Source organism: Sminthopsis crassicaudata, chromosome 6 (assembly GCF_048593235.1).
Source record: "Sminthopsis crassicaudata isolate SCR6 chromosome 6, ASM4859323v1, whole genome shotgun sequence".
Taxonomy (NCBI): domain Eukaryota; kingdom Metazoa; phylum Chordata; class Mammalia; order Dasyuromorphia; family Dasyuridae; genus Sminthopsis; species Sminthopsis crassicaudata.
The window spans coordinates 248,082,896-248,100,531 of NC_133622.1; the positions used below are offsets into that span (position 1 = coordinate 248,082,896).

Genomic DNA, 17,636 nt, shown 5'->3' on the forward strand with positions numbered 1-17,636 from the left:
CCAGGCAAGGCACAGAACCTGAGTCACAGCCTCAGTTTCCTCCCACGCTAAATGGGGATGACAATAACTTGGATATAATGATATAATGTTCTCAGAAGTGGCGGTAAGGCTCAGATGAGGTAGTTTTTCTAAAATGCTTGCCACACTGTCAGCACTTTATAAATGTTTCTTTCCTTCCTCTCTTCCTCCAAGTACTCAAGATACAATACCTGACTTCTTTGGTCTCTCGCTCCAGACGATGAGAACTGAGGCAACAAGGGATAACGGCCCCACCCCCACCCCACCAAGGGCCAGGGCTCCACTTTAAGGGGTTAACTTCTGTCCTATATTCAGGGCTCACCGATCAGTCAGTCAGTCAGCAGGCTCTTATCAGGCTCCTGCGACATGGCAGGCACTGTGCTGGGCACCACAGAAATGAAGAGAAAAAACAACTTTCCCGCCCCTGGGAGTTGGCATTCTGACCATATGTGTAAGGAGACTTGTGTTTATATTTATGTATGTACACCTGTGTGTGTATAAGGGTGTGTGAGTATATATGTGTGTGTATGTGAGTGAGTGTGTGTGTGTATGTGTGAGTATATGTGTGTGTGAGTGTGTGTATGTGTGAGTGTGTGTGTATGAGTATGTGAGTGTGTGTGTGCATGTGTGAGTATATGTGTGTGTGAGTATATGTGTGTGTGAGTGTGTGTGTGTATGTGAGCGAGTGTGTGTGTATGTGTGAGTGTGTGTGTATGTATGTGTGAGTGTGTGTGTGTATGTGAGCGAGTGTGTGTGAGTGTGTGTATGTGTGAGTATATGTGTGTGAGTGTGTGTGTCAGTATATGTGTGTGAATGTGTGAGTGTGTGTGTGAGTGTGTGTGTATGTATGTGTGAGTGTGTGCATATGTGTGTGAGTGTGTGTGTGTATGTGTGAGTATAGTGTGTGTGAGTGTGTGTGTCAGTATATGTGTGTGAATGTGTGAGTGTGTGTGTGTGAGTGTGTGTGTATGTATGTGTGAGTGTGTGCATATGTGTGTGAGTGTGTGTGTATGTGTGAGTATAAGTGTGTGTGAGTGTGTGTGTATGTATGTGTGAGTGTGTGTGTGTATGTGTGAGTATATGTGTGTGAGTGTGTGTGTGTATGTGTGAGTATATGTGTGTGAGTATGTGTGTCAGTATATGTGTGTGAATATGTGAGTGTGTGTGTATATGAGTGAGTGTGTGAGTGAGTATGTGTGTATGAGTATGTGAGTGAGTGTGTGTATGTAAGTGTGAGTAGATGTGTGTGTGTGTATGTGTGAGTGTGTGTGTATGTGCATGAATATGTGAGTGTATGAGTGTGTGTATGTAAGTGTGAGTAGATGTGTGTGTGTGTATGTGTGAGTGTGTGTGTATGTATGTGTGAGTGTGTGCATATGTGTGTGAGTGTGTGTGTGTATGGGTGAGTGTGTGTATGTATGTGTGAGTGTGTGCATATGTGTGTGAGTGTGTGTATGTATGTGTGAGTGTGTGCATATGTGTGTGTATGTGTGAGTGTGTGTGTGTATGTGTGAGTATATGTGTGTGTGAGTGTGTGTGTGAGTGTGTGTCAGTATATGTGTGTGTGTATGTGTGAGTGTGTGTGTATGTGCATGGATATGTGAGTATATGAGTGTGTGTATGTAAGTGTGAGTAGATGTGTGTGTGTGTGTGTATGTGTGAGTGTGTGTGTATGTGCATGAATATGTGAGTGTATGAGTGTGTGTATGTAAGTGTGAGTAGATGTGAATGAGTGTGAGTAGCGTGTGTGAGGAACAAGCTGGTGCGGCCAGTTTGGGAGGCCGGTGGTGAGGATGCGAGTCGTCCCGCACGTTTCTGGGGCCCTTTGGGGTCTGTAACATTATTCCCGGCACACAGCAGCCCTGGTGGGGGGAAGACCACTCAGCTGGTAATGTCTGAAGGCTTCTTTGTCTCTCCTCACCTGCCTCCATGTCCTCTGGCTCCAGGGAGGGCAGTTGTGAACTGGGGTCTCAAGGTCTGCCCCCAGCCCCCAACCACGTGGTCAAGGCAGTGGGGCCCATCTTATCTCCTCTCCAGGGTGGGGCCAGAGGCAGGCCGGAGCCAGGGAGCCGTGCCTGCCCCCTCCTCAAGGCTCGGATCAAATGATCCAGACTAAGGCTCTGGATCAAAGGATCACAGATGGAGAGTAGGGAGAACCTCACTTACAAGTGAAAATCAGGCTCAGAACTGTAGAGTGACTTGGCAAAGGACACACAGCTTAGAAGCGTCTGGGGTGTGAAGCCAGGAAGGGGAGAAGAGTGATGATCATGTGGTACATGCAGAGGGAAGGCCCTGCCATCAGTTCGGATCCCCCGATAATTCCCTACTGCTTTGGGCACGGATTTTGTTTCTTGCCTCACTTTCCTATAAAACGGTGCCTCCTTGGCTTCCGGGGTCTCTTCCAGGCTCCCCAGAAGGAGCACACTTGAGCTGGCACTTGATGTCTTGGCACCTCAGTCTCCTCCTGTGTAATAGGAAGAAACCACTCAGTGGCCTCCGAGCCCAGTGTCTAGCTGACCTTGGCAAGCTGACCCTTTGCCACAACACCTTTGAGGGTGGCCCTGGTGACGGGCTCTGTTTGAGAACGCTGGCCAAGCTCCCGGCAGTGTGTCACCAGGTTGGCCATTGGAGTTTTGGTGACAGTAACTCAAGGAGAGTCTGATGAGGTGCCATCCTCACTAATGGAGGGAGTGTCTACTCTGGGGACATCTCAGGGGTATAATGGTGCCCCTTCTGGTGGCAAAGCCTCTTGGGATAGTTTTGTGGAAAAGGTGGACTCAGGACCAGCACCAAAGGCTCAGGGTCTTGGGAGGCAGTCTCCAGGGACTGTGAGCTTGGTCCTGGGACCTCCCACATTTTTAGCTGTCCCTTGGATAAAGGCACAGAGGGGATGCTAGTCAGAGTTGCAGATGGGCAAGACCAGGAGGGGTTGAGTGATTAACCCACTGATAGAATTAGCGACTGGAAAAAAGGTCTTAAGAAAATAAAAACACAGGGAGGAATCTAACGGGCATAAATGTAAAGTCTTGCACTTGGGTCCAAAAAATCAATTCACAAACAGAGCAAGATGAAGGAAGTGTTCAACGCATCTCATAATCTCTGTGGGTTTTAGGGGATTGTTTTCTGTGTTACCTTCAGGGGCAGAACAAGGACTCAAGGCAGGGAGCAACCCAGGGGGCAGTTTAGCCCTGATTTGGGAAGACTTTCCCAAGAAGGAGAACTGAGCCAAAGGGGAATGGTCGGCACTGGTCTTACTCTCGTTGGGAGTCACTGTGTGTTATAGTCATGGGAGCACCCTTCAGGCACGGGTCAGGCTGGATGGTTGCCTCCCCTCAAATCCATGATTCTGGGCCTGATGGCCCAGGGGAGCCCCCGTGGGTTTTGGACTACAAGGGGTGGAATGGGGACCAAAGAAGGGGCACATATCTTTGATATATGCTGTTCTGCTGAGTGTCTGGAGTTGTGTGTGTATGATGTGTGTGAGTGTATGTATGTGAAGTGTCTGAGGCTGGATTTGAATTTGGGTTCTCCTCCCTCTAAGAGGCCACCCAGCCACCCCCCATCTGGAGTCCTGCACTCACTTCCTTCCCTTCCCTTGCTTCCGAGCCCTCGGCAGGGTTCTTGCAGGATCAAGGCGCTAATTGGAGAGGACCTTTACCCCCTTCATGCTGAAGTACGGTGGCCTGGGCGCCACTGCCCACTCCTGACCTCCTGCCAGCCATGGGGGGATCCTAAGTGACCCAGCTCACCCGTGCGCCCAGAAGACACGGCCCCCTGTGGAGATACTCGGGTCTCTTCACTGACTGTGGCTCTGAGCACAGGGGTCATCTTCCCATCGGGCCCTGAGCTTTGTGAGGTTGGAAGGGGGACATGGATGGACACAGGAGCACGGGGAGGCAGGAGATGGTGGCCCCAGGTCCGAGGTAGGATGCTAGGATTCTGATGAACTGAATCCAACTCTCCCATTTTGTGGATGAGGAGACTGAGGCCCATGGAGGGGAGGAGATGCTGTCCCGGCGGTAGGAAGGAGCTAAGGGAAGACTTGAACCCAGCTCCTCTACCTCATTGTCTTAACCAGGGCCCAGGTACAGCAGAGGCCATCTCGGGGTCTGAGACCCACGGGGAGCCTAACCCGACTCCCGGGTGTCAAACAAACAGGGCAATGTGTCCCTGGCCCCTGCCTCCCTGTGGTGTTGCTGGTGACTTCCGCCATCTTTGGTGCATGAATTGACAAGTGACCCATTGACGGGGGCCGTGGAGGGGGGCACCCAGGCAGGGCACAAACCTCCCACTGTGCCCTGGCTCCTACCTTCCCTCCCCCTGCCCTATGGACAATGGGCCGGTCTGAGCCAACAGCCACAGCTGGTGGGGAGCAGGGCCGGGGGGGCCGGAAGGGGGTGGGACAAGGAGGGGCCTGATGATGTTCCCCCTCAAGGGCAGAGGGACAGGGTACCACCTGTGGCCCATCACCCCCTTCGCCTCCCCCACCCGGTCATGCTCATCCCCCATTCAATGATGCCCTTCTCCCACTGACCCCGGGGGACTCACCCCCAGCCCACAGCCCTCCACAGGAGGGAGCGAGGCCTCAGGGGCCAGGCCGGGATCCCGGGGCGCCGGGGACGCGGCCCTCCTGAAACGGACTTAGCCGCATCGGAGGCAGCGGCCGCGGGCTTCCCTCAATCACCGGAGGGGTCAGGGGCGCTCTGCGTGGCAGATCCGCGCCCACCTACCCACACAGACACACACATGCATTCACACACTCACACGGACCCATGCTCAGCCACATGTGTACACACCTATCCGTACACAGTCCACACAACATACATGCTCATGCACACACACACTTACGGATGCACAACATGCTTCACACACGCACTCCCATATTCATGCACCCAGACTCAGCTATACAGTCGTACTCCTGCGTGCTTACTTATACACACAAACACACATCCACTTACATGCATACACGCTCACATTTATGTGTATACAGACATGCACTTACACATTCATGCAATCACACTCACCCACACTTACACACATATGCACACATGCACTTACATATATACACACTTATACATACGAGCACATAAATGCATACACACATGCACTTACATGTATGCACACTCACATGTACATACACACATGCACTTACACATAGACACACATAAATACACTCACACTCACCTACACTCACACATTTACACACACATGCACTTACACATAGACACACATAAATAAGCTCACACTCACACACTCACACTCACATTTACACACACACACACACACACCCCGAGTTCAGAATTCTGGCTGCACCCTCCCATTTCACAGCTGGAGCGCTGAACCTCAGACGCTTGCCTGTAGCTGCCCAGAGAGCGAGGGGCAGGTTGGGGGTCCAGACCCCGTCTTTGTTCTCTCCAGGGCTCCCACAGCCTCCTGGGTAACTGGGTTCCTCCTTGCCCTCCTGCCCGAGCACTTAGGGGTCTGTGCAGGGGGAGGGAGCCCTGGGTGGTCTGGAGGAAAGGGGGGAGGGGACGGTGGTGCGATCTTCCCTCTCCTCCAGGGAGGCTGGGGGCGGGAGGAAGGGCCGACTGGTTATCGTTAGAGTCAGGTAATAATTCGAATAATTAATGAGGAATGCTTACAGCATAGCTTAGCGGGAGCGCGGCCCCAGGTCTGGGAGGGGGATGGGATGGACGCCAGCGGGGGCGGGGAGGGCGCGAGGGTCTGCATTCTCTCTACCCAGACTCCCAGAGCAGGCCGAGCGAGAGCTGCCCGCTCCTCACAGGCCCCCCTCCCCTGCTCCCCTGTTTGCCGCCCTGGATTTGTGGGGAGGGGGTCCCGGGGTCCTTGGAAAGGCTCCCCCTGCCGGGTGGGGGTGGGGGTACGTGCCCGAGGCCCCTTGTCTACACCAGCGCGGCCACCTGAGTGTTTGCTTAGAAATCTCAAGTGTGGGTTCTTGGGGTCAGGAAGCCGGAGCTCGGGCTGGGCTGGGGGAGGGGCCGGAGGCCCGAGCTCCTCCAAGTTCACCTCTCCTGCTGCTTAACTGTCCCTTTGACGGGAGCCGAGAGCCTCTGGCTGCCTCAGTTTCCTCCTCTGAAGAATGAATGAGAGGTGGGACCGAACAAGCTTCGGGACTTTCCAGCTCTTACTCTCCATTGTGTGCAGGGGAACGCTGGGCCCCGGCTCCAGAGGCTCTGCCCATCGCACCACACTGCCTCTCCCTAGTGGCGCCCCGGCCAGTCCGGGCCCGGTGATGTCAGTGCAGCCCAGCCTGGCTCCCTGCGCGGGCTCTGCCCCCACATCCCTCCGGGCCCGGGGATTCCCCCTCCCACCCTGGCCTGGGCCCTCCCCTGCGGCTCCTTCCCGGCCTGGCCCGATAGCCACATCTGCTTCTCATTAGTTGGGGTATCCCAGGATGCCTCACGCTGGGCCACCCTCCCCCCCATCCCCCAGGAGGGAGGCAGGGAGGATTAGGGGTGATTAGGAGGGAGCTGGGCCAGGAGGGAGGAGGGAGCGGGGAGCAGGGAGCAGGCTGGTTATAAATAGAAATTCCCTGCACATATCAGCCTATCGGGCAAGGTAAATTCTGCACTTTAATCTCAAAAACCTGCAAATAAGCAGCGGTGGGCAGGGCCGGCAGCCTTAACCTCTTCGGCCCCGGGGGCGCCGCGGTTCGGGGGACCTCAGCGGCTCTGACGAGCCCAGACTCAGGGTGCCCAGATCTCCCCACCCCCACAGTGCCCAAAGACAGAGCAGGAAGGGCCTGTGGTTCAGTGGTTAGAGCCCCGCCGTTAGACTGAGAGGAGCTGGAAAAGGAGGGAAGTGACTGGGCCAACATCACCCAGCCCGGAGGTCGCAACGCCTGGGTCTTGTCTTCCTGGCTCCCTAATCCTGTGTCATGATTAACTTGGCTTATGCGAGCAAGCCTCCAGTCCCCCATCTGCAAAATGGCACGTGGTACCTAGCGTCCCTCTCTGAAGCGTTATCCTGGGGGACCAGGAATAGGGCAGGTGGGCTGCTCAGGGGGCCCCCTGGCTCTGGAGCTCAGCTGCGGGCGCAGGGGGCAGGTTCCATGGGCAGGGCTCCAGGGGTGGGAGACTTCCTCACTCTGCCCCCGAGCCGCAGTGGGTGTCCCGGCCCCTAAACCTGCTCCCCCTAATCTCTGGCCGGGGAAGAGCTGGGGACGGAGGCAGGAGGGTCTCAGGGCTGTCGTTAGCAGCTCGTGACTCTCCTTAATCAGCTAAGCTGGCCCGGAGGTGGCCCCGGGAAGCCTCGGAGGGCTCAGCTGAGGCCGCGGGCATTCCACACATGCCTGGCCTTTGGGCAGCTCGGGGGGTGGGGGGTTGGAGCCCGGGCCTGACAATGGGTGGCAGGGGGACGGCTCCGAGAGCCCGCCGCCATGTCTGTAGCGTTTGGGGATTACAAGATACTTCAAGCCCGCCGGTCATCCTTCTGAGGGCAGCACTCCAGGGAGGAAACCGAGGCAGAGGGGTGGATGGCCCGCCCATTGTCCCACCGGGTTGCCCTGCAGATGCCAGGTCCAGACCTCTCTCCTCTTGCAGATGGGAGATGATGAGCTGGCAGGGGGCGGGGGCAACCAAAGATGAGGAGATGACAATTGGGAGAGTGAGGAGAGTGAGCATGAGCAATGGGTCTGGACACAGAAGGTCCTAGCCAGGTCAGGGGTCAATGCCCAGAGTTGAGAAGGTCGCCCGGTGCCAACCTGAAATAATAGAGCTGAGAACTGGGATCTCCCAGGTGGGGAGACACCCTCCACCAGAGTAGGTTAGCCCCTTCCCAGCCGGCCCAGAGACATGGTGCCCAGCATTACCCAGCCAGTGAGGGTCCCAGGCGGCTCTTGAACCCCAGACTTTCAGGGTCCCACAGAGCTAATAAGGGAAGATTTGAATCTGGGAGTGGAGATGAGGGCTGAGGCTGGGGGTGGAGGTCCAGGGTGAGTCTGCAGGCTGAGCATGTGGGGGTGGGTGGGTGGGACCCTGCCCACCGGCCTCTCCCTTCTGTGCCCGGCCTGCCTGACGCACCATTCACGTCAGAGCTGTTATCACTCTCAGCCCCTCTCCTGGGAAGGTGACCTCAGGGAGGGAGAGAGGCCAGGCCCCTCCTTCCTTCCCTCCCCTGCCTGGCATCTCAGGACAGAGCTGGGAGGGCCCTGGGCTAGGCAGATATTTCCTCTGGGCAGGGCTCTCTTAATGGGCAGGGCCAGGGGAAGGACATCTCTCTTGGTCTGCCAGGGCTCCTGCCAGAATCGCTGGGTGGGAAGGCACCGATTGGGGCCCAGGAGCAGGCGATGGACCTCCAGGCCCGGAGCGAGGGAGCCCACTCCCATTTTACAGCTGAACAGAGTAGAAACCAGAGCAAGGATCTGGGCAGTATCAGATAAATAAGGAGGCTCTGAGCCAAAGCCTCTGGCTCCATACAGCCTGATGGAAAAGAAAGGAAGCATCCCTTTCACTAGTTCAGGGATTGGCACACAGTAGGTGCTTAATAATGGCTCTCTAGATGACTGGATGGACAGGAGGGTTTATCTAAGGCCAGCGGTAATGGAAGAGAGAGGGGATAAACTTGGGTCAGGAAAATCAGGGTTTATATTTCACCTCTGAAGCTTATTATCTGTGGAATAGTCATTTGATAAGCATCTATGAAGTTCCTGCTGTGTGCTGGGCACTGTGTAAGGGCCAGGAATAAAGAGAAAACCTGCTCCCAGTGAGTTCTCGGTCCGTCCATGGGGAATGCAGCAACATTCAGAAGTCAGAATACACAAGGAAAATACAAAGTGGAAGAAGGTCCCTTTCAAGGAGATAGCACCAGCTCTCAGTAAAGAAGGGAATAGGAAGCAGATACTGGAGGAAATGATGCTTGGCCTGGGACTGATTCTAAGAGGAGGAGGTGAAAAGGGAGAGCATTTCAGGTGGGGGGCACCAACAGGGCAAAGACACCAAGGTGGGAGAGTAGTGTGTGAGAGGAACAACATATGTAAGTGGAAAATGTCATTTGGAAAGATAGGAATGGCACTGAAGTCCAACGAAGGACTTCATGGTCAATCCTGAGGGTCAGAGGGGACCACTGCCATTTATTGAGGGAGAAGGTAAAGACTTGCATTTGAGGAAGATCCCCTTATTGGCAGAATGGAGGATGACTTGGAGAAGTGTGGGGTTTGAAGTGACAAATTGGCAATTGATTGGCTGTGTGGGGTGATCAAGAGACAGGAATCAAGGATGATGGGAAGGTTGTAAACCTCTTAAGTTCCTCAGTTTTCCTATCTGTTAAATGTGTATAACCTAGCCTGCAGAGTTGCTGTGAGGTTCCAACGAGATAATCTATGTCAAGTGACCTTTCAATGGCTCTAAGATATCTGGAGAGCATTTCCTTCCTTGGGGTTGCAAGCAGAGGCTTTGTGAGCATTCCTAGGGCTTCTGGCAAAGTCCTAGACAGTTAGTCCTTCCATCTCGGAGATTCTCCAAATCCAAAACAGGAAGCCGTGGACCTGGCGTCAGCAGACTCTCCAGGTCCCTGAAGTAACACAAGCAATCGCACTCCTAGCTGGAATAATAATTCTAACATGACAAAAAAATCGCCCCAACATCTATCCTCTACCAAAGTGCCCCCTGCCTAAATATAAACATCCTCATTACCCTTGCAATTCTGGCCATTCCACTTTTGAGCTGAGTAACCCCAAACAAATTGTCATCCCTTTCTGAACCTTGATTTCCTTTTCTGTAAAGGGAAAATTTTACAGTATAGTCATGAGGAAATTGGTCAGTGAGCACTTATTAAGCACCTACTGTGAGCTAGGAGCTACAAAACAAAAATCAGGCCCTGCTCTCAAGGAGTTTCTAGTCTGTTGGGAGTGAAACAACAGCTACACATGGGGGTGGATACCAATATATAGACAAGGGAGCAGCTAGATGGTGCAGTTGTTAGAGTACTGGCCTTCAAGTCAAAGTGACTGGTCATTGAGCATACATTAAGCACTTACTGTGAGCTAGATGGTGCAATAGTTAGAGCATGCTGACTTGTCTTAATGATATTTAGCATCTGGTTAGATGATGGAGTGAGTAAAAATGAGGAAGCTGAGTGGTCCTCCAGCCTTAGCTGCCAGACCTCCAGCAGCGGGAACCCACCTCATTAACAAGCGTGGTTCATCCTCCAGACATCACACGTGACTAAGTGCTCCGGGGACTTCCCTTGGGGTGGGTTGGAGGACATTTAAGGGCTCCTCAGGCTCTTCTCAAAGAGGATCGCTTGCCCAGGGTCTTGGCAGCCACAAGGAATAAAAGGGAGACCCTCTCCAGATGTGTTCCTCTGTTAACCCCTGTCCCTTGTCGTGATTCTTTTGCCCAGGCCACGACATCAATGGGGCCCTCGAACCCTCGAACATAGACACGAGCATCTTGGAGGAGTATATCAGCAAGGAGGACTCCTCTGACATGTAAGTACTGCCTGCCCCCCCCAGAAGCCCTTGGGACTGATCTCCCAGGGTCGAGGGTAGGAGACAAGTCAGTTTTCTGGCCAGAGGCCTTTGGAGGTGGTCCGGGGTTAGAGATCTAACAAAAAGCCTCAGTTTGCTCATTTGGAAAATGGGATTAATCATCCTGGAACTGCCTAAGAAGGTATGAGACTCTTGGGAGGATGGTGTCTTATGAGCCTTAGAAAACTCTAGACACAGGAGCCGTGCTTTCCTGAGAAAGAAGAGCCTTCTATGGGCCAAGCTTTGGGAAAGAGACAAAATGAAAATTCCCCATCCCCAAGACGCTTGCATTCTGCTGGAGTGAGGGAATGACAAACGATAAATCTGTGCAAAAGATACATAAAATATCTCTTAATGGGAGGGGCTAAAAAGGATGAAAGCAAGAGGGGCCTGGAGAAAGGCCTCCCTCTGATGGGAGCTAGAGATTCCAAGAGGCAGGTTGGGAAAAGGAAGGCATCCCAGGCCGTGCAAAGGTGTGGAGGTGGGAAATGAAATATTATAACCAGGGAACGTGGTTTAGTAATTACACACTGTCTGCAGAGTACCATGCTAAGCATTAGCCAGGAACAAACTTCTCTCAGCCTCAGTTTCCTCACCTATACAATTTAGGCCCTGAGATTGCCTACCTCAACAGGTGGGTGGATGGGAAGTCAGATGAGACCCTGTACACATGAGATGCTCTGCAGATCTATGTGTATTGCCTTTGTGGCGCCCGGTAAATACTAAGTCTCCATATTATTGTTAGAGGATAGATAGTTCCTAAGTGAGGAGTCATTAATAATAATTATTATCATCATTATTATTAAGCTATGTCAAAAGTCAAAAATGAAACAGTGTCCACATACAGAAAACGCGTAAGGAATGTTTGCTGATGAGTCACTGACCCCAAGCAGGTTTCTGACAGTACCTGAGCAGGAAAGAATATATTCTTGTTGGGTTGGTTTTTGCTGAGGCAGTTGGGGTCAAGTGACTTGCCCAAGGTCACACAGCCAGGAAAAGATGTGTGAGACCAGATTTGAACTCAGATCTTCCTGACTGCAAGGCTGGGGCTCTGTCCACTGCACTACTTACTTGCCCCTGATTGAATATATTCTATACTCAGATAAAGAAATACAAAGTAATTGGAGTACTGGAGGAAATCAGGAAAGGTTTCCTTGGAGAAGCGACACTTCAGTGGAGAGTTTGGGAGAGACTAAATAGTGCCAGAGTGGATAGAGCACTAGAGTCAGGAAGGCTCATGATCCTGAGTGCAAATCCAGCCTCAGACACTCACAGGCCATGTGCCTCAGTTTCCTTATCTGTAAAACAAGTGGGAGAAGGAAATGGGCAGCTCACTCCATCATCTTTGCCCCCAAAAAAATCTAAATGTGACTGAAAAGGACTAAACCCCAAAAGATCCTGAGAGGCGGAGGTAGGGATGGGGGGAGAGACCTGCCAGATACCCAGGATCCTCTGGGCAAGAAATGAGCCAACTCCCGGGTCGGAGTGGCCAGGCCGCAGGGCACATGAAGGAGGCAGGGGAGAGGCTGGAGGAGCTCCCCTCTGTGCCAGACTGGGCAGCCTGGGGTTATCCAGTAGGAACAGGGAAATCCCGACAGAGCCCCACTCTGTGCCTCTAGGGTGTGTGAGCAAGTGAGGCCCATTTCCTTTGGGGGTTCTAACTGAACCCCCTTCTTCACCTAGGGCTGGTTAGGGAAAATGCTTCGCAAACTCAGAAACCCTGAAGGAGTGAGAAGGGATACATGTAACACCTACTATGCACCAGCTACTATGCTAAATGGTTTTTTTTTTAATAGCAAATATTAACAAAAACAGATAAATAAAAATTGAATTTGAACCTCCCACCGATTCTGAGAGGTGGGTGCTGTTGATATCCCCATTTTACAGTTGAGGAAACTGAGGCAGACAAAGGAAAAGTGTCACACAGTGAGGCTGCATTCAAACTCAGATGTCCCTGCACTCTATCTGCTGCGCCCCCAGCATCCCCTTCTCTCTGGAGTTGGCCCATATTCTTGAGCGGTAGTCCATGCTGTGCTAACAAACAGGCGGGATTCCAGGGGCCGAATGAGAGACGGCCCTAGTAGGAAGGGAGCGCAGGGGCCCATGGCAAAGAGAGAAAACCCAGCCTGTGAGCAGTCAGTGAACTGCGCAACCAGCATTTATTAAGCGCCAAGTACTGGGCCAGGCTGTCTTAGACCCGAGGCGCTGCCCTCGAGGAGCTGACATTTTGGTGGCAGGAAGGGGGGGAGCAACATTTATAGAAATAACTGGCATAAATGGAGAGAAAGAGACTCTTACAGGGAAGGCTAGAGCTGCCCCCCCACCCCCCCCGCAATGGCACTTGAGCAGCACTCTGAAGGGAGCTGTGTTCGAGGAGGAAGCGATGTCGGGGTCCGCTGAGAAGGAGCAGGTTCTTCACTTTGTCCATCCTGGAATTGTCAGGGACAGGGAGGAGCCCGTGGCTGCAGCTTCAGGGGGCCCCCGCCAGCCTCCTCTTAGGCCTTCCCCCCTTTAGCTCTCCTTGGGGGCTCAGCACTGCGGCTGATGTTCCCGGACGGCCTTGCTTTGCTTTTCTGTAAAATGGGAATGGGGCCTTTGGCTGCACTCCCTGAGCGGAACCTGGATCGTGGCCCTGGAGGCAGAGCTGGCAGGGGGTCAGCATCGCACTCCGTGCTACAGAACCCGGGATTAGATCTTGGGCACTCCGGCCCGGACTCCGGCCCCAACTGCCCTGCATCAGGCTGGGGACGTTCTCACCCACGTTACTGCCATCATTGTGGGGCCGTTGCACGGCCAGCCATCTTAGGAAAGGTGTTCCGTCCCCGATGTCCCTCGGTGGGGGCGCTGCTAGGATGCCCGTTTTGCAGACTTGGGGTCGGGAGAGTGAGGTTCTGGGACTGGTCCAAGATGGCGGCGCTGGGCCGCGTCTCGAGGCAGGATGGGGCCAGACCTCCGGGCTCCCGGCCCAGAAGTCCCCCCGCCAGGCTGGGGGTAGGCGCTCCGGGCTCTTGGCCCATCCCTCCCTGAACCCTTTGCTTCTGCCCACAGCTGCTTCCCCGATATCCCTGCTCCTGCCGGCTTCCCGCACAGCCAGCCCTCCGGATCCACGGCAGCGCCTGCCTCTGGCAGTGGCCACCACCTGAGCCCACCGGGGGGCGGGGGAGGAGGAGCCTCCTCGGGCCGCCACGGCCCCCTCCCGCCCCCGCCCTGCGGGCCCAGCTTCGGTGCCCACCTCAACGTCAACAACAACAATGGCCTGCCGGGGCCCAAAGGCTTTGCGGGGCACTGCCTGAGCGGGGGCTCGGGGCCACCCATCAAATCGGAGCCCAAGGCAGCCTATGCCCCAGGGTGAGTGAGGGCGGGGCTGGGCCGGGCAGGAGGGACAGGGAGCGGCTCTGGGACCCCCAGCCCCCAGAGGGCAGCTGCGGCCGAAGGCCCTCCCGGGGTGAGGAGAGGCCCCATCTGGATGTGGCGGGGGCTGTGTTTGTGCGGGGAGTGGGCAGGAGAGGAGGCCTTAGCTTCCCCCTCTGTGAAATGGGCACCCTTCCAGCTGGGCAGGTCAGAAGCGCCACCCCCCTACCTAGCACATCAGGGTCACAGACACCCCGGGAGCATTTCCTGTGTCTGTGCATGTTGTCAAGAGCCGTGTGTCCCCGGACACGCCACCGCCCTCCCCCCACAAACAAGCTGGACGCTCACATCCCTCATTCTCGGCTCTGAGCCTCCTCCCAGCCCTGACATCCCGTGTCCTAAGGTCCCTCCCAGCTCTCACAGGCTGTGTTCTAGGGTCCCTCCTAGCTCAAGAGAACTGGCTTTGGATTCAGGGGTCCCAGGGGACAGAGTGGCGGCCTTCCTCCCTCTTCTGCTTGACCGAGGGGCAGAATCTGGGGCTAAGGCTCACAGACGGGCAGACTTAGGCTTGATGTTGGGAGAACGGGCCCGGGTGTGGCAGGCTGCCCAGAGAGGAGGTCCTCCACCTCACGCCCCCCCGGGAAGGACAAGGAGGAGGAGGGGGGCTGGGAGGACTGGCTGCTCTCAGGTTCTGTGCCACTGGTTCCTTCCTGGCACCATCCTGGACGTCGCCACCAAAGCTAGCATTTCTGTAACACTGAAAGGGTTGTAAAGAGTTTCACATGTTGTCTCATGTGAGGTGGGTGCTGTTATGATCCCCATTTCACAGGTGAAGAAACTGAGGCAGACTGAGATTAAATGACTTGACCAGTAAGGGTCTGAGGCTGGATTTGAACTCAGACCTAGAGCCCTTTCATTCTGCCATCTACCTGCCTCTTGACCTCATAACCTTTCCAACTCTTGGTCTTCTCTCCAAAATGAGGGAGTTGGGCTGGAGGGTCTGAGAGGACCCATGACTTCTCAGAGCTCTTTGGCCCTTACATACTGAGATTCTCTCATTGGAGGTCCCCCCATATCTCATGACTTCTTCCAGGGGTGCAGTGCCCCCATATGCACACGCACCCATCCTCACCCTACCCAGCATAGAGCACCAGGGGCATCATGGGACTATGTCTGGTACCACGATAGGTCTCTTGGCTTCCTTTTGGGGGTTCAGGTTGGACTCCCCGAATCCTACCCCATGAAGGCTGGAGCCCCAACTGCACCTGAGCCATTTTTGTGCCTCAACTTGGCCTCCCAATTCCCCCAGGTCTCGACCGAGCACCTTTGGAGGCCGTTGTCCAAGGGTGCGGCGCCATGTTGCCCACAGGCCAACAGTAAAGGATGACGTGGAGCTTTGTCACCCATTAATGAAAGACAGGGACAAGGAGGGGGTCCTATGGACATATTCTTTGTGCTTGGGGGAGCCAGGAGCAGAGGAAAGAGGCCGATGTGGATTTCATGTAGGGGAGAAGGCGAGGGAGCCCCTGTTCCCTTGAGGCTCTGAAGCTAGAAGTCTAGGGAGGGTGGGATGAGTCTGTTCCAGGCTGGCCTTTAGATGACCCCTTCAAGGCCCTTCCTGGCTCAGAGACTCCCCTCACCTAAATCATGGCGGATCTGTGCTGGAAGGACCTAGCCATAGGCAGCCCAGAATGCTCCAGCTCCGGTGAGGGAGACAGGGAAAAGGGGACCCGCCGAGTCTGGAGGAGACTGCAGACCTCTCAGCCAGAGTCAGGGGATGCGCTCGAATCTTCACTGGCTGCCGCTGGCCAAAGGGAGATGTGGGGCTGCCCTTCTGGTGCCAAGGAAAAGTGCCTAGCTCCTTATTAATGGGAGGCTATTCTCTGGCCTCAGTTTACTTCCTTGTAGAATCAGGGACCCTAAAGTCCTGACTAGCCCCAAAGCCATGATGGCCAAAAGATCCTGCTTTGTTTAATGCTCTATCTGTGTGTTGTCTCCCTCCTTAATGTGAGCTCCTGGAGAGTAAGGGGCCGACTTATTGTTCTTTCTGTGTTGTTAGTGCATTGCATATAGTAAGCGCTCAATAAATGCGCTTTTCATTCTTTCATAGAGAATGGATGTAATTCATTCATTCAACAGGCATTTATTAAATGCCTACTATGTGCTAGGCCCCATGGGATTTGTTGATCGTTTACTTCAGGTGTGTCTGACTTTTCGTGACCCCATCTGGGTTTTGGAGGGTTTTTTGGCTAAGATACTGGAGGGTTTGCCATTTCCTTCTCCCGGGGATTTCAGAGACAGGAAGGAGACAGCCCAAGCCTTTGAGCCATTCACCTTGCCGCCCTCCCTGCTTTTAGAGGCTCCGGAGCGCTCTAGGGTCCCCCTTGACCACTCTCCCTTCACTCTTTTCTAGGTTCTGTTAATCATTTTCCTTCCTCCTCTCGTCTGCTTCCTTATAAAGTGATTTTCCTAAAGTGACCGATCCCTCCCCTGCTCCATCACCTCCCTAATCCCAGAATCCAATAGAAAGCCCTTTGTTTGGAACAGAGTGTTCTTCCCCCAGCCCTCCCCTTCAGTCTTCTGACGTTCTACCAGCCCCACATGGTCTGTGATCATCTGTGACCAGTCAAGCGAGACGCATTTATTAATCACCCACTGTGTACCGGGCCCTGGGCCAGAATCGGCGAGTCCGAGGTGGGAGGAGGCCGCCATTCGGATCGCTTTGTTTCCTCTCCAGCTGGGCCAGGCTTTTGCCTGACACGTGGTGGTCCCTGAAAATATCCAAAGGGGGACGCTGTCAGTGACGCTCCCCTCGGGAGGCCACTCAGCCCAGCCCTAAGCTGACCAGGGGATCCCTCGGTGATATCTGCGACAAGTGGCTGTCCAGTTTTCAGACCTCCAGTGCTGGGGAGCTCACTCCCTCCGAAAGCCCCTCAGTCCACTCTCAGTCATCCCTGAAAGGTTCAGACACAGACGGTAGAGCCTTGATGAGTTCTGAAGGTAACTAGGGGTTCAGGGAGGGGCCGTTAGGGAGGAGACCCTAATATTGGCTACAGCCCCCCTCGGTGGAGCCAAGGGAGGCCTCCGGAGACAAGAGAGCCTCCAGTCATCTTCTGCCAGCGAGGACTCCATTCGGTCCCCCTGTGGAGTGACCACTGGGACACTGGGCCAGATCCAGGTTGTCCCCTGGCATCCTTGCTCTAGGTCCTCTGTCTACTTCCCTGTGGAGCTATTCATAGCATGGCAGCGATGTAGACAGATGGCACTGCCCATGGGCATCAGGCTGTGCCCACTGAAGTAACTAGGGGCTAAAATTTGCAAGGCCCTTGACAAAGATTCTCACTGTAGCTTCCCTATAACCCTGAGAGGTGGACGCTCCCATTTTCCAGATCAGAAAACTGAGGCAGATAAGCACGCAGCTCATAAGCATCTGAAGTGGATTTGAATGGCCAGCTGCCTCTAAAAATGGCGGCCCTGACATGGAATGAGGCCGGTGGGATTGGCTTTGGAAGGCCCCCCAGGACGGGGACCTGGGTTCAAGGACAGATGCCTGGGGCTCTTTCAGTGCTGCCCTCCCAGGGGAATTGGGGAGCAAGTATCCTGAGGGAGGGCAGCTCCCTGGACCCAGTGAGATGTCCTGAGTACCCGCTGACCCAGGGCAGGGAGACCCAGTCTCTCCAAGGGGGAAGCTGAGGAGAAGGGGACCAAGCAAGAGAGACCCTCACCTGCGCTTCCTGTAGACACACTTTGTGTTCAAGAGCCCCATGCTGGCCCCCGC

At 54.5% G+C, this 17,636-nt stretch overlaps 1 protein-coding gene across 4 annotated transcripts in view; it reads left to right on the forward strand.

Annotated features, from left to right (window-relative positions):
• MYRF (myelin regulatory factor) overlaps window positions 1–17,636 on the forward strand; it is a 47,079-nt gene that overhangs the window by 7,639 nt on the left and 21,804 nt on the right. For 3 of the 4 annotated variants that reach the window (XM_074275482.1, XM_074275480.1, XM_074275479.1), the window contains exons 2-3: window positions 10,381–10,468; window positions 13,556–13,855. In XM_074275482.1, coding sequence (XP_074131583.1) covers window positions 10,381–10,468; window positions 13,556–13,855 — 388 coding nt within the window. The remainder of the gene's footprint in view (window positions 1–10,380; window positions 10,469–13,555; window positions 13,856–17,636) is intronic. The other variant, XM_074275481.1, reaches the window with a different exon arrangement.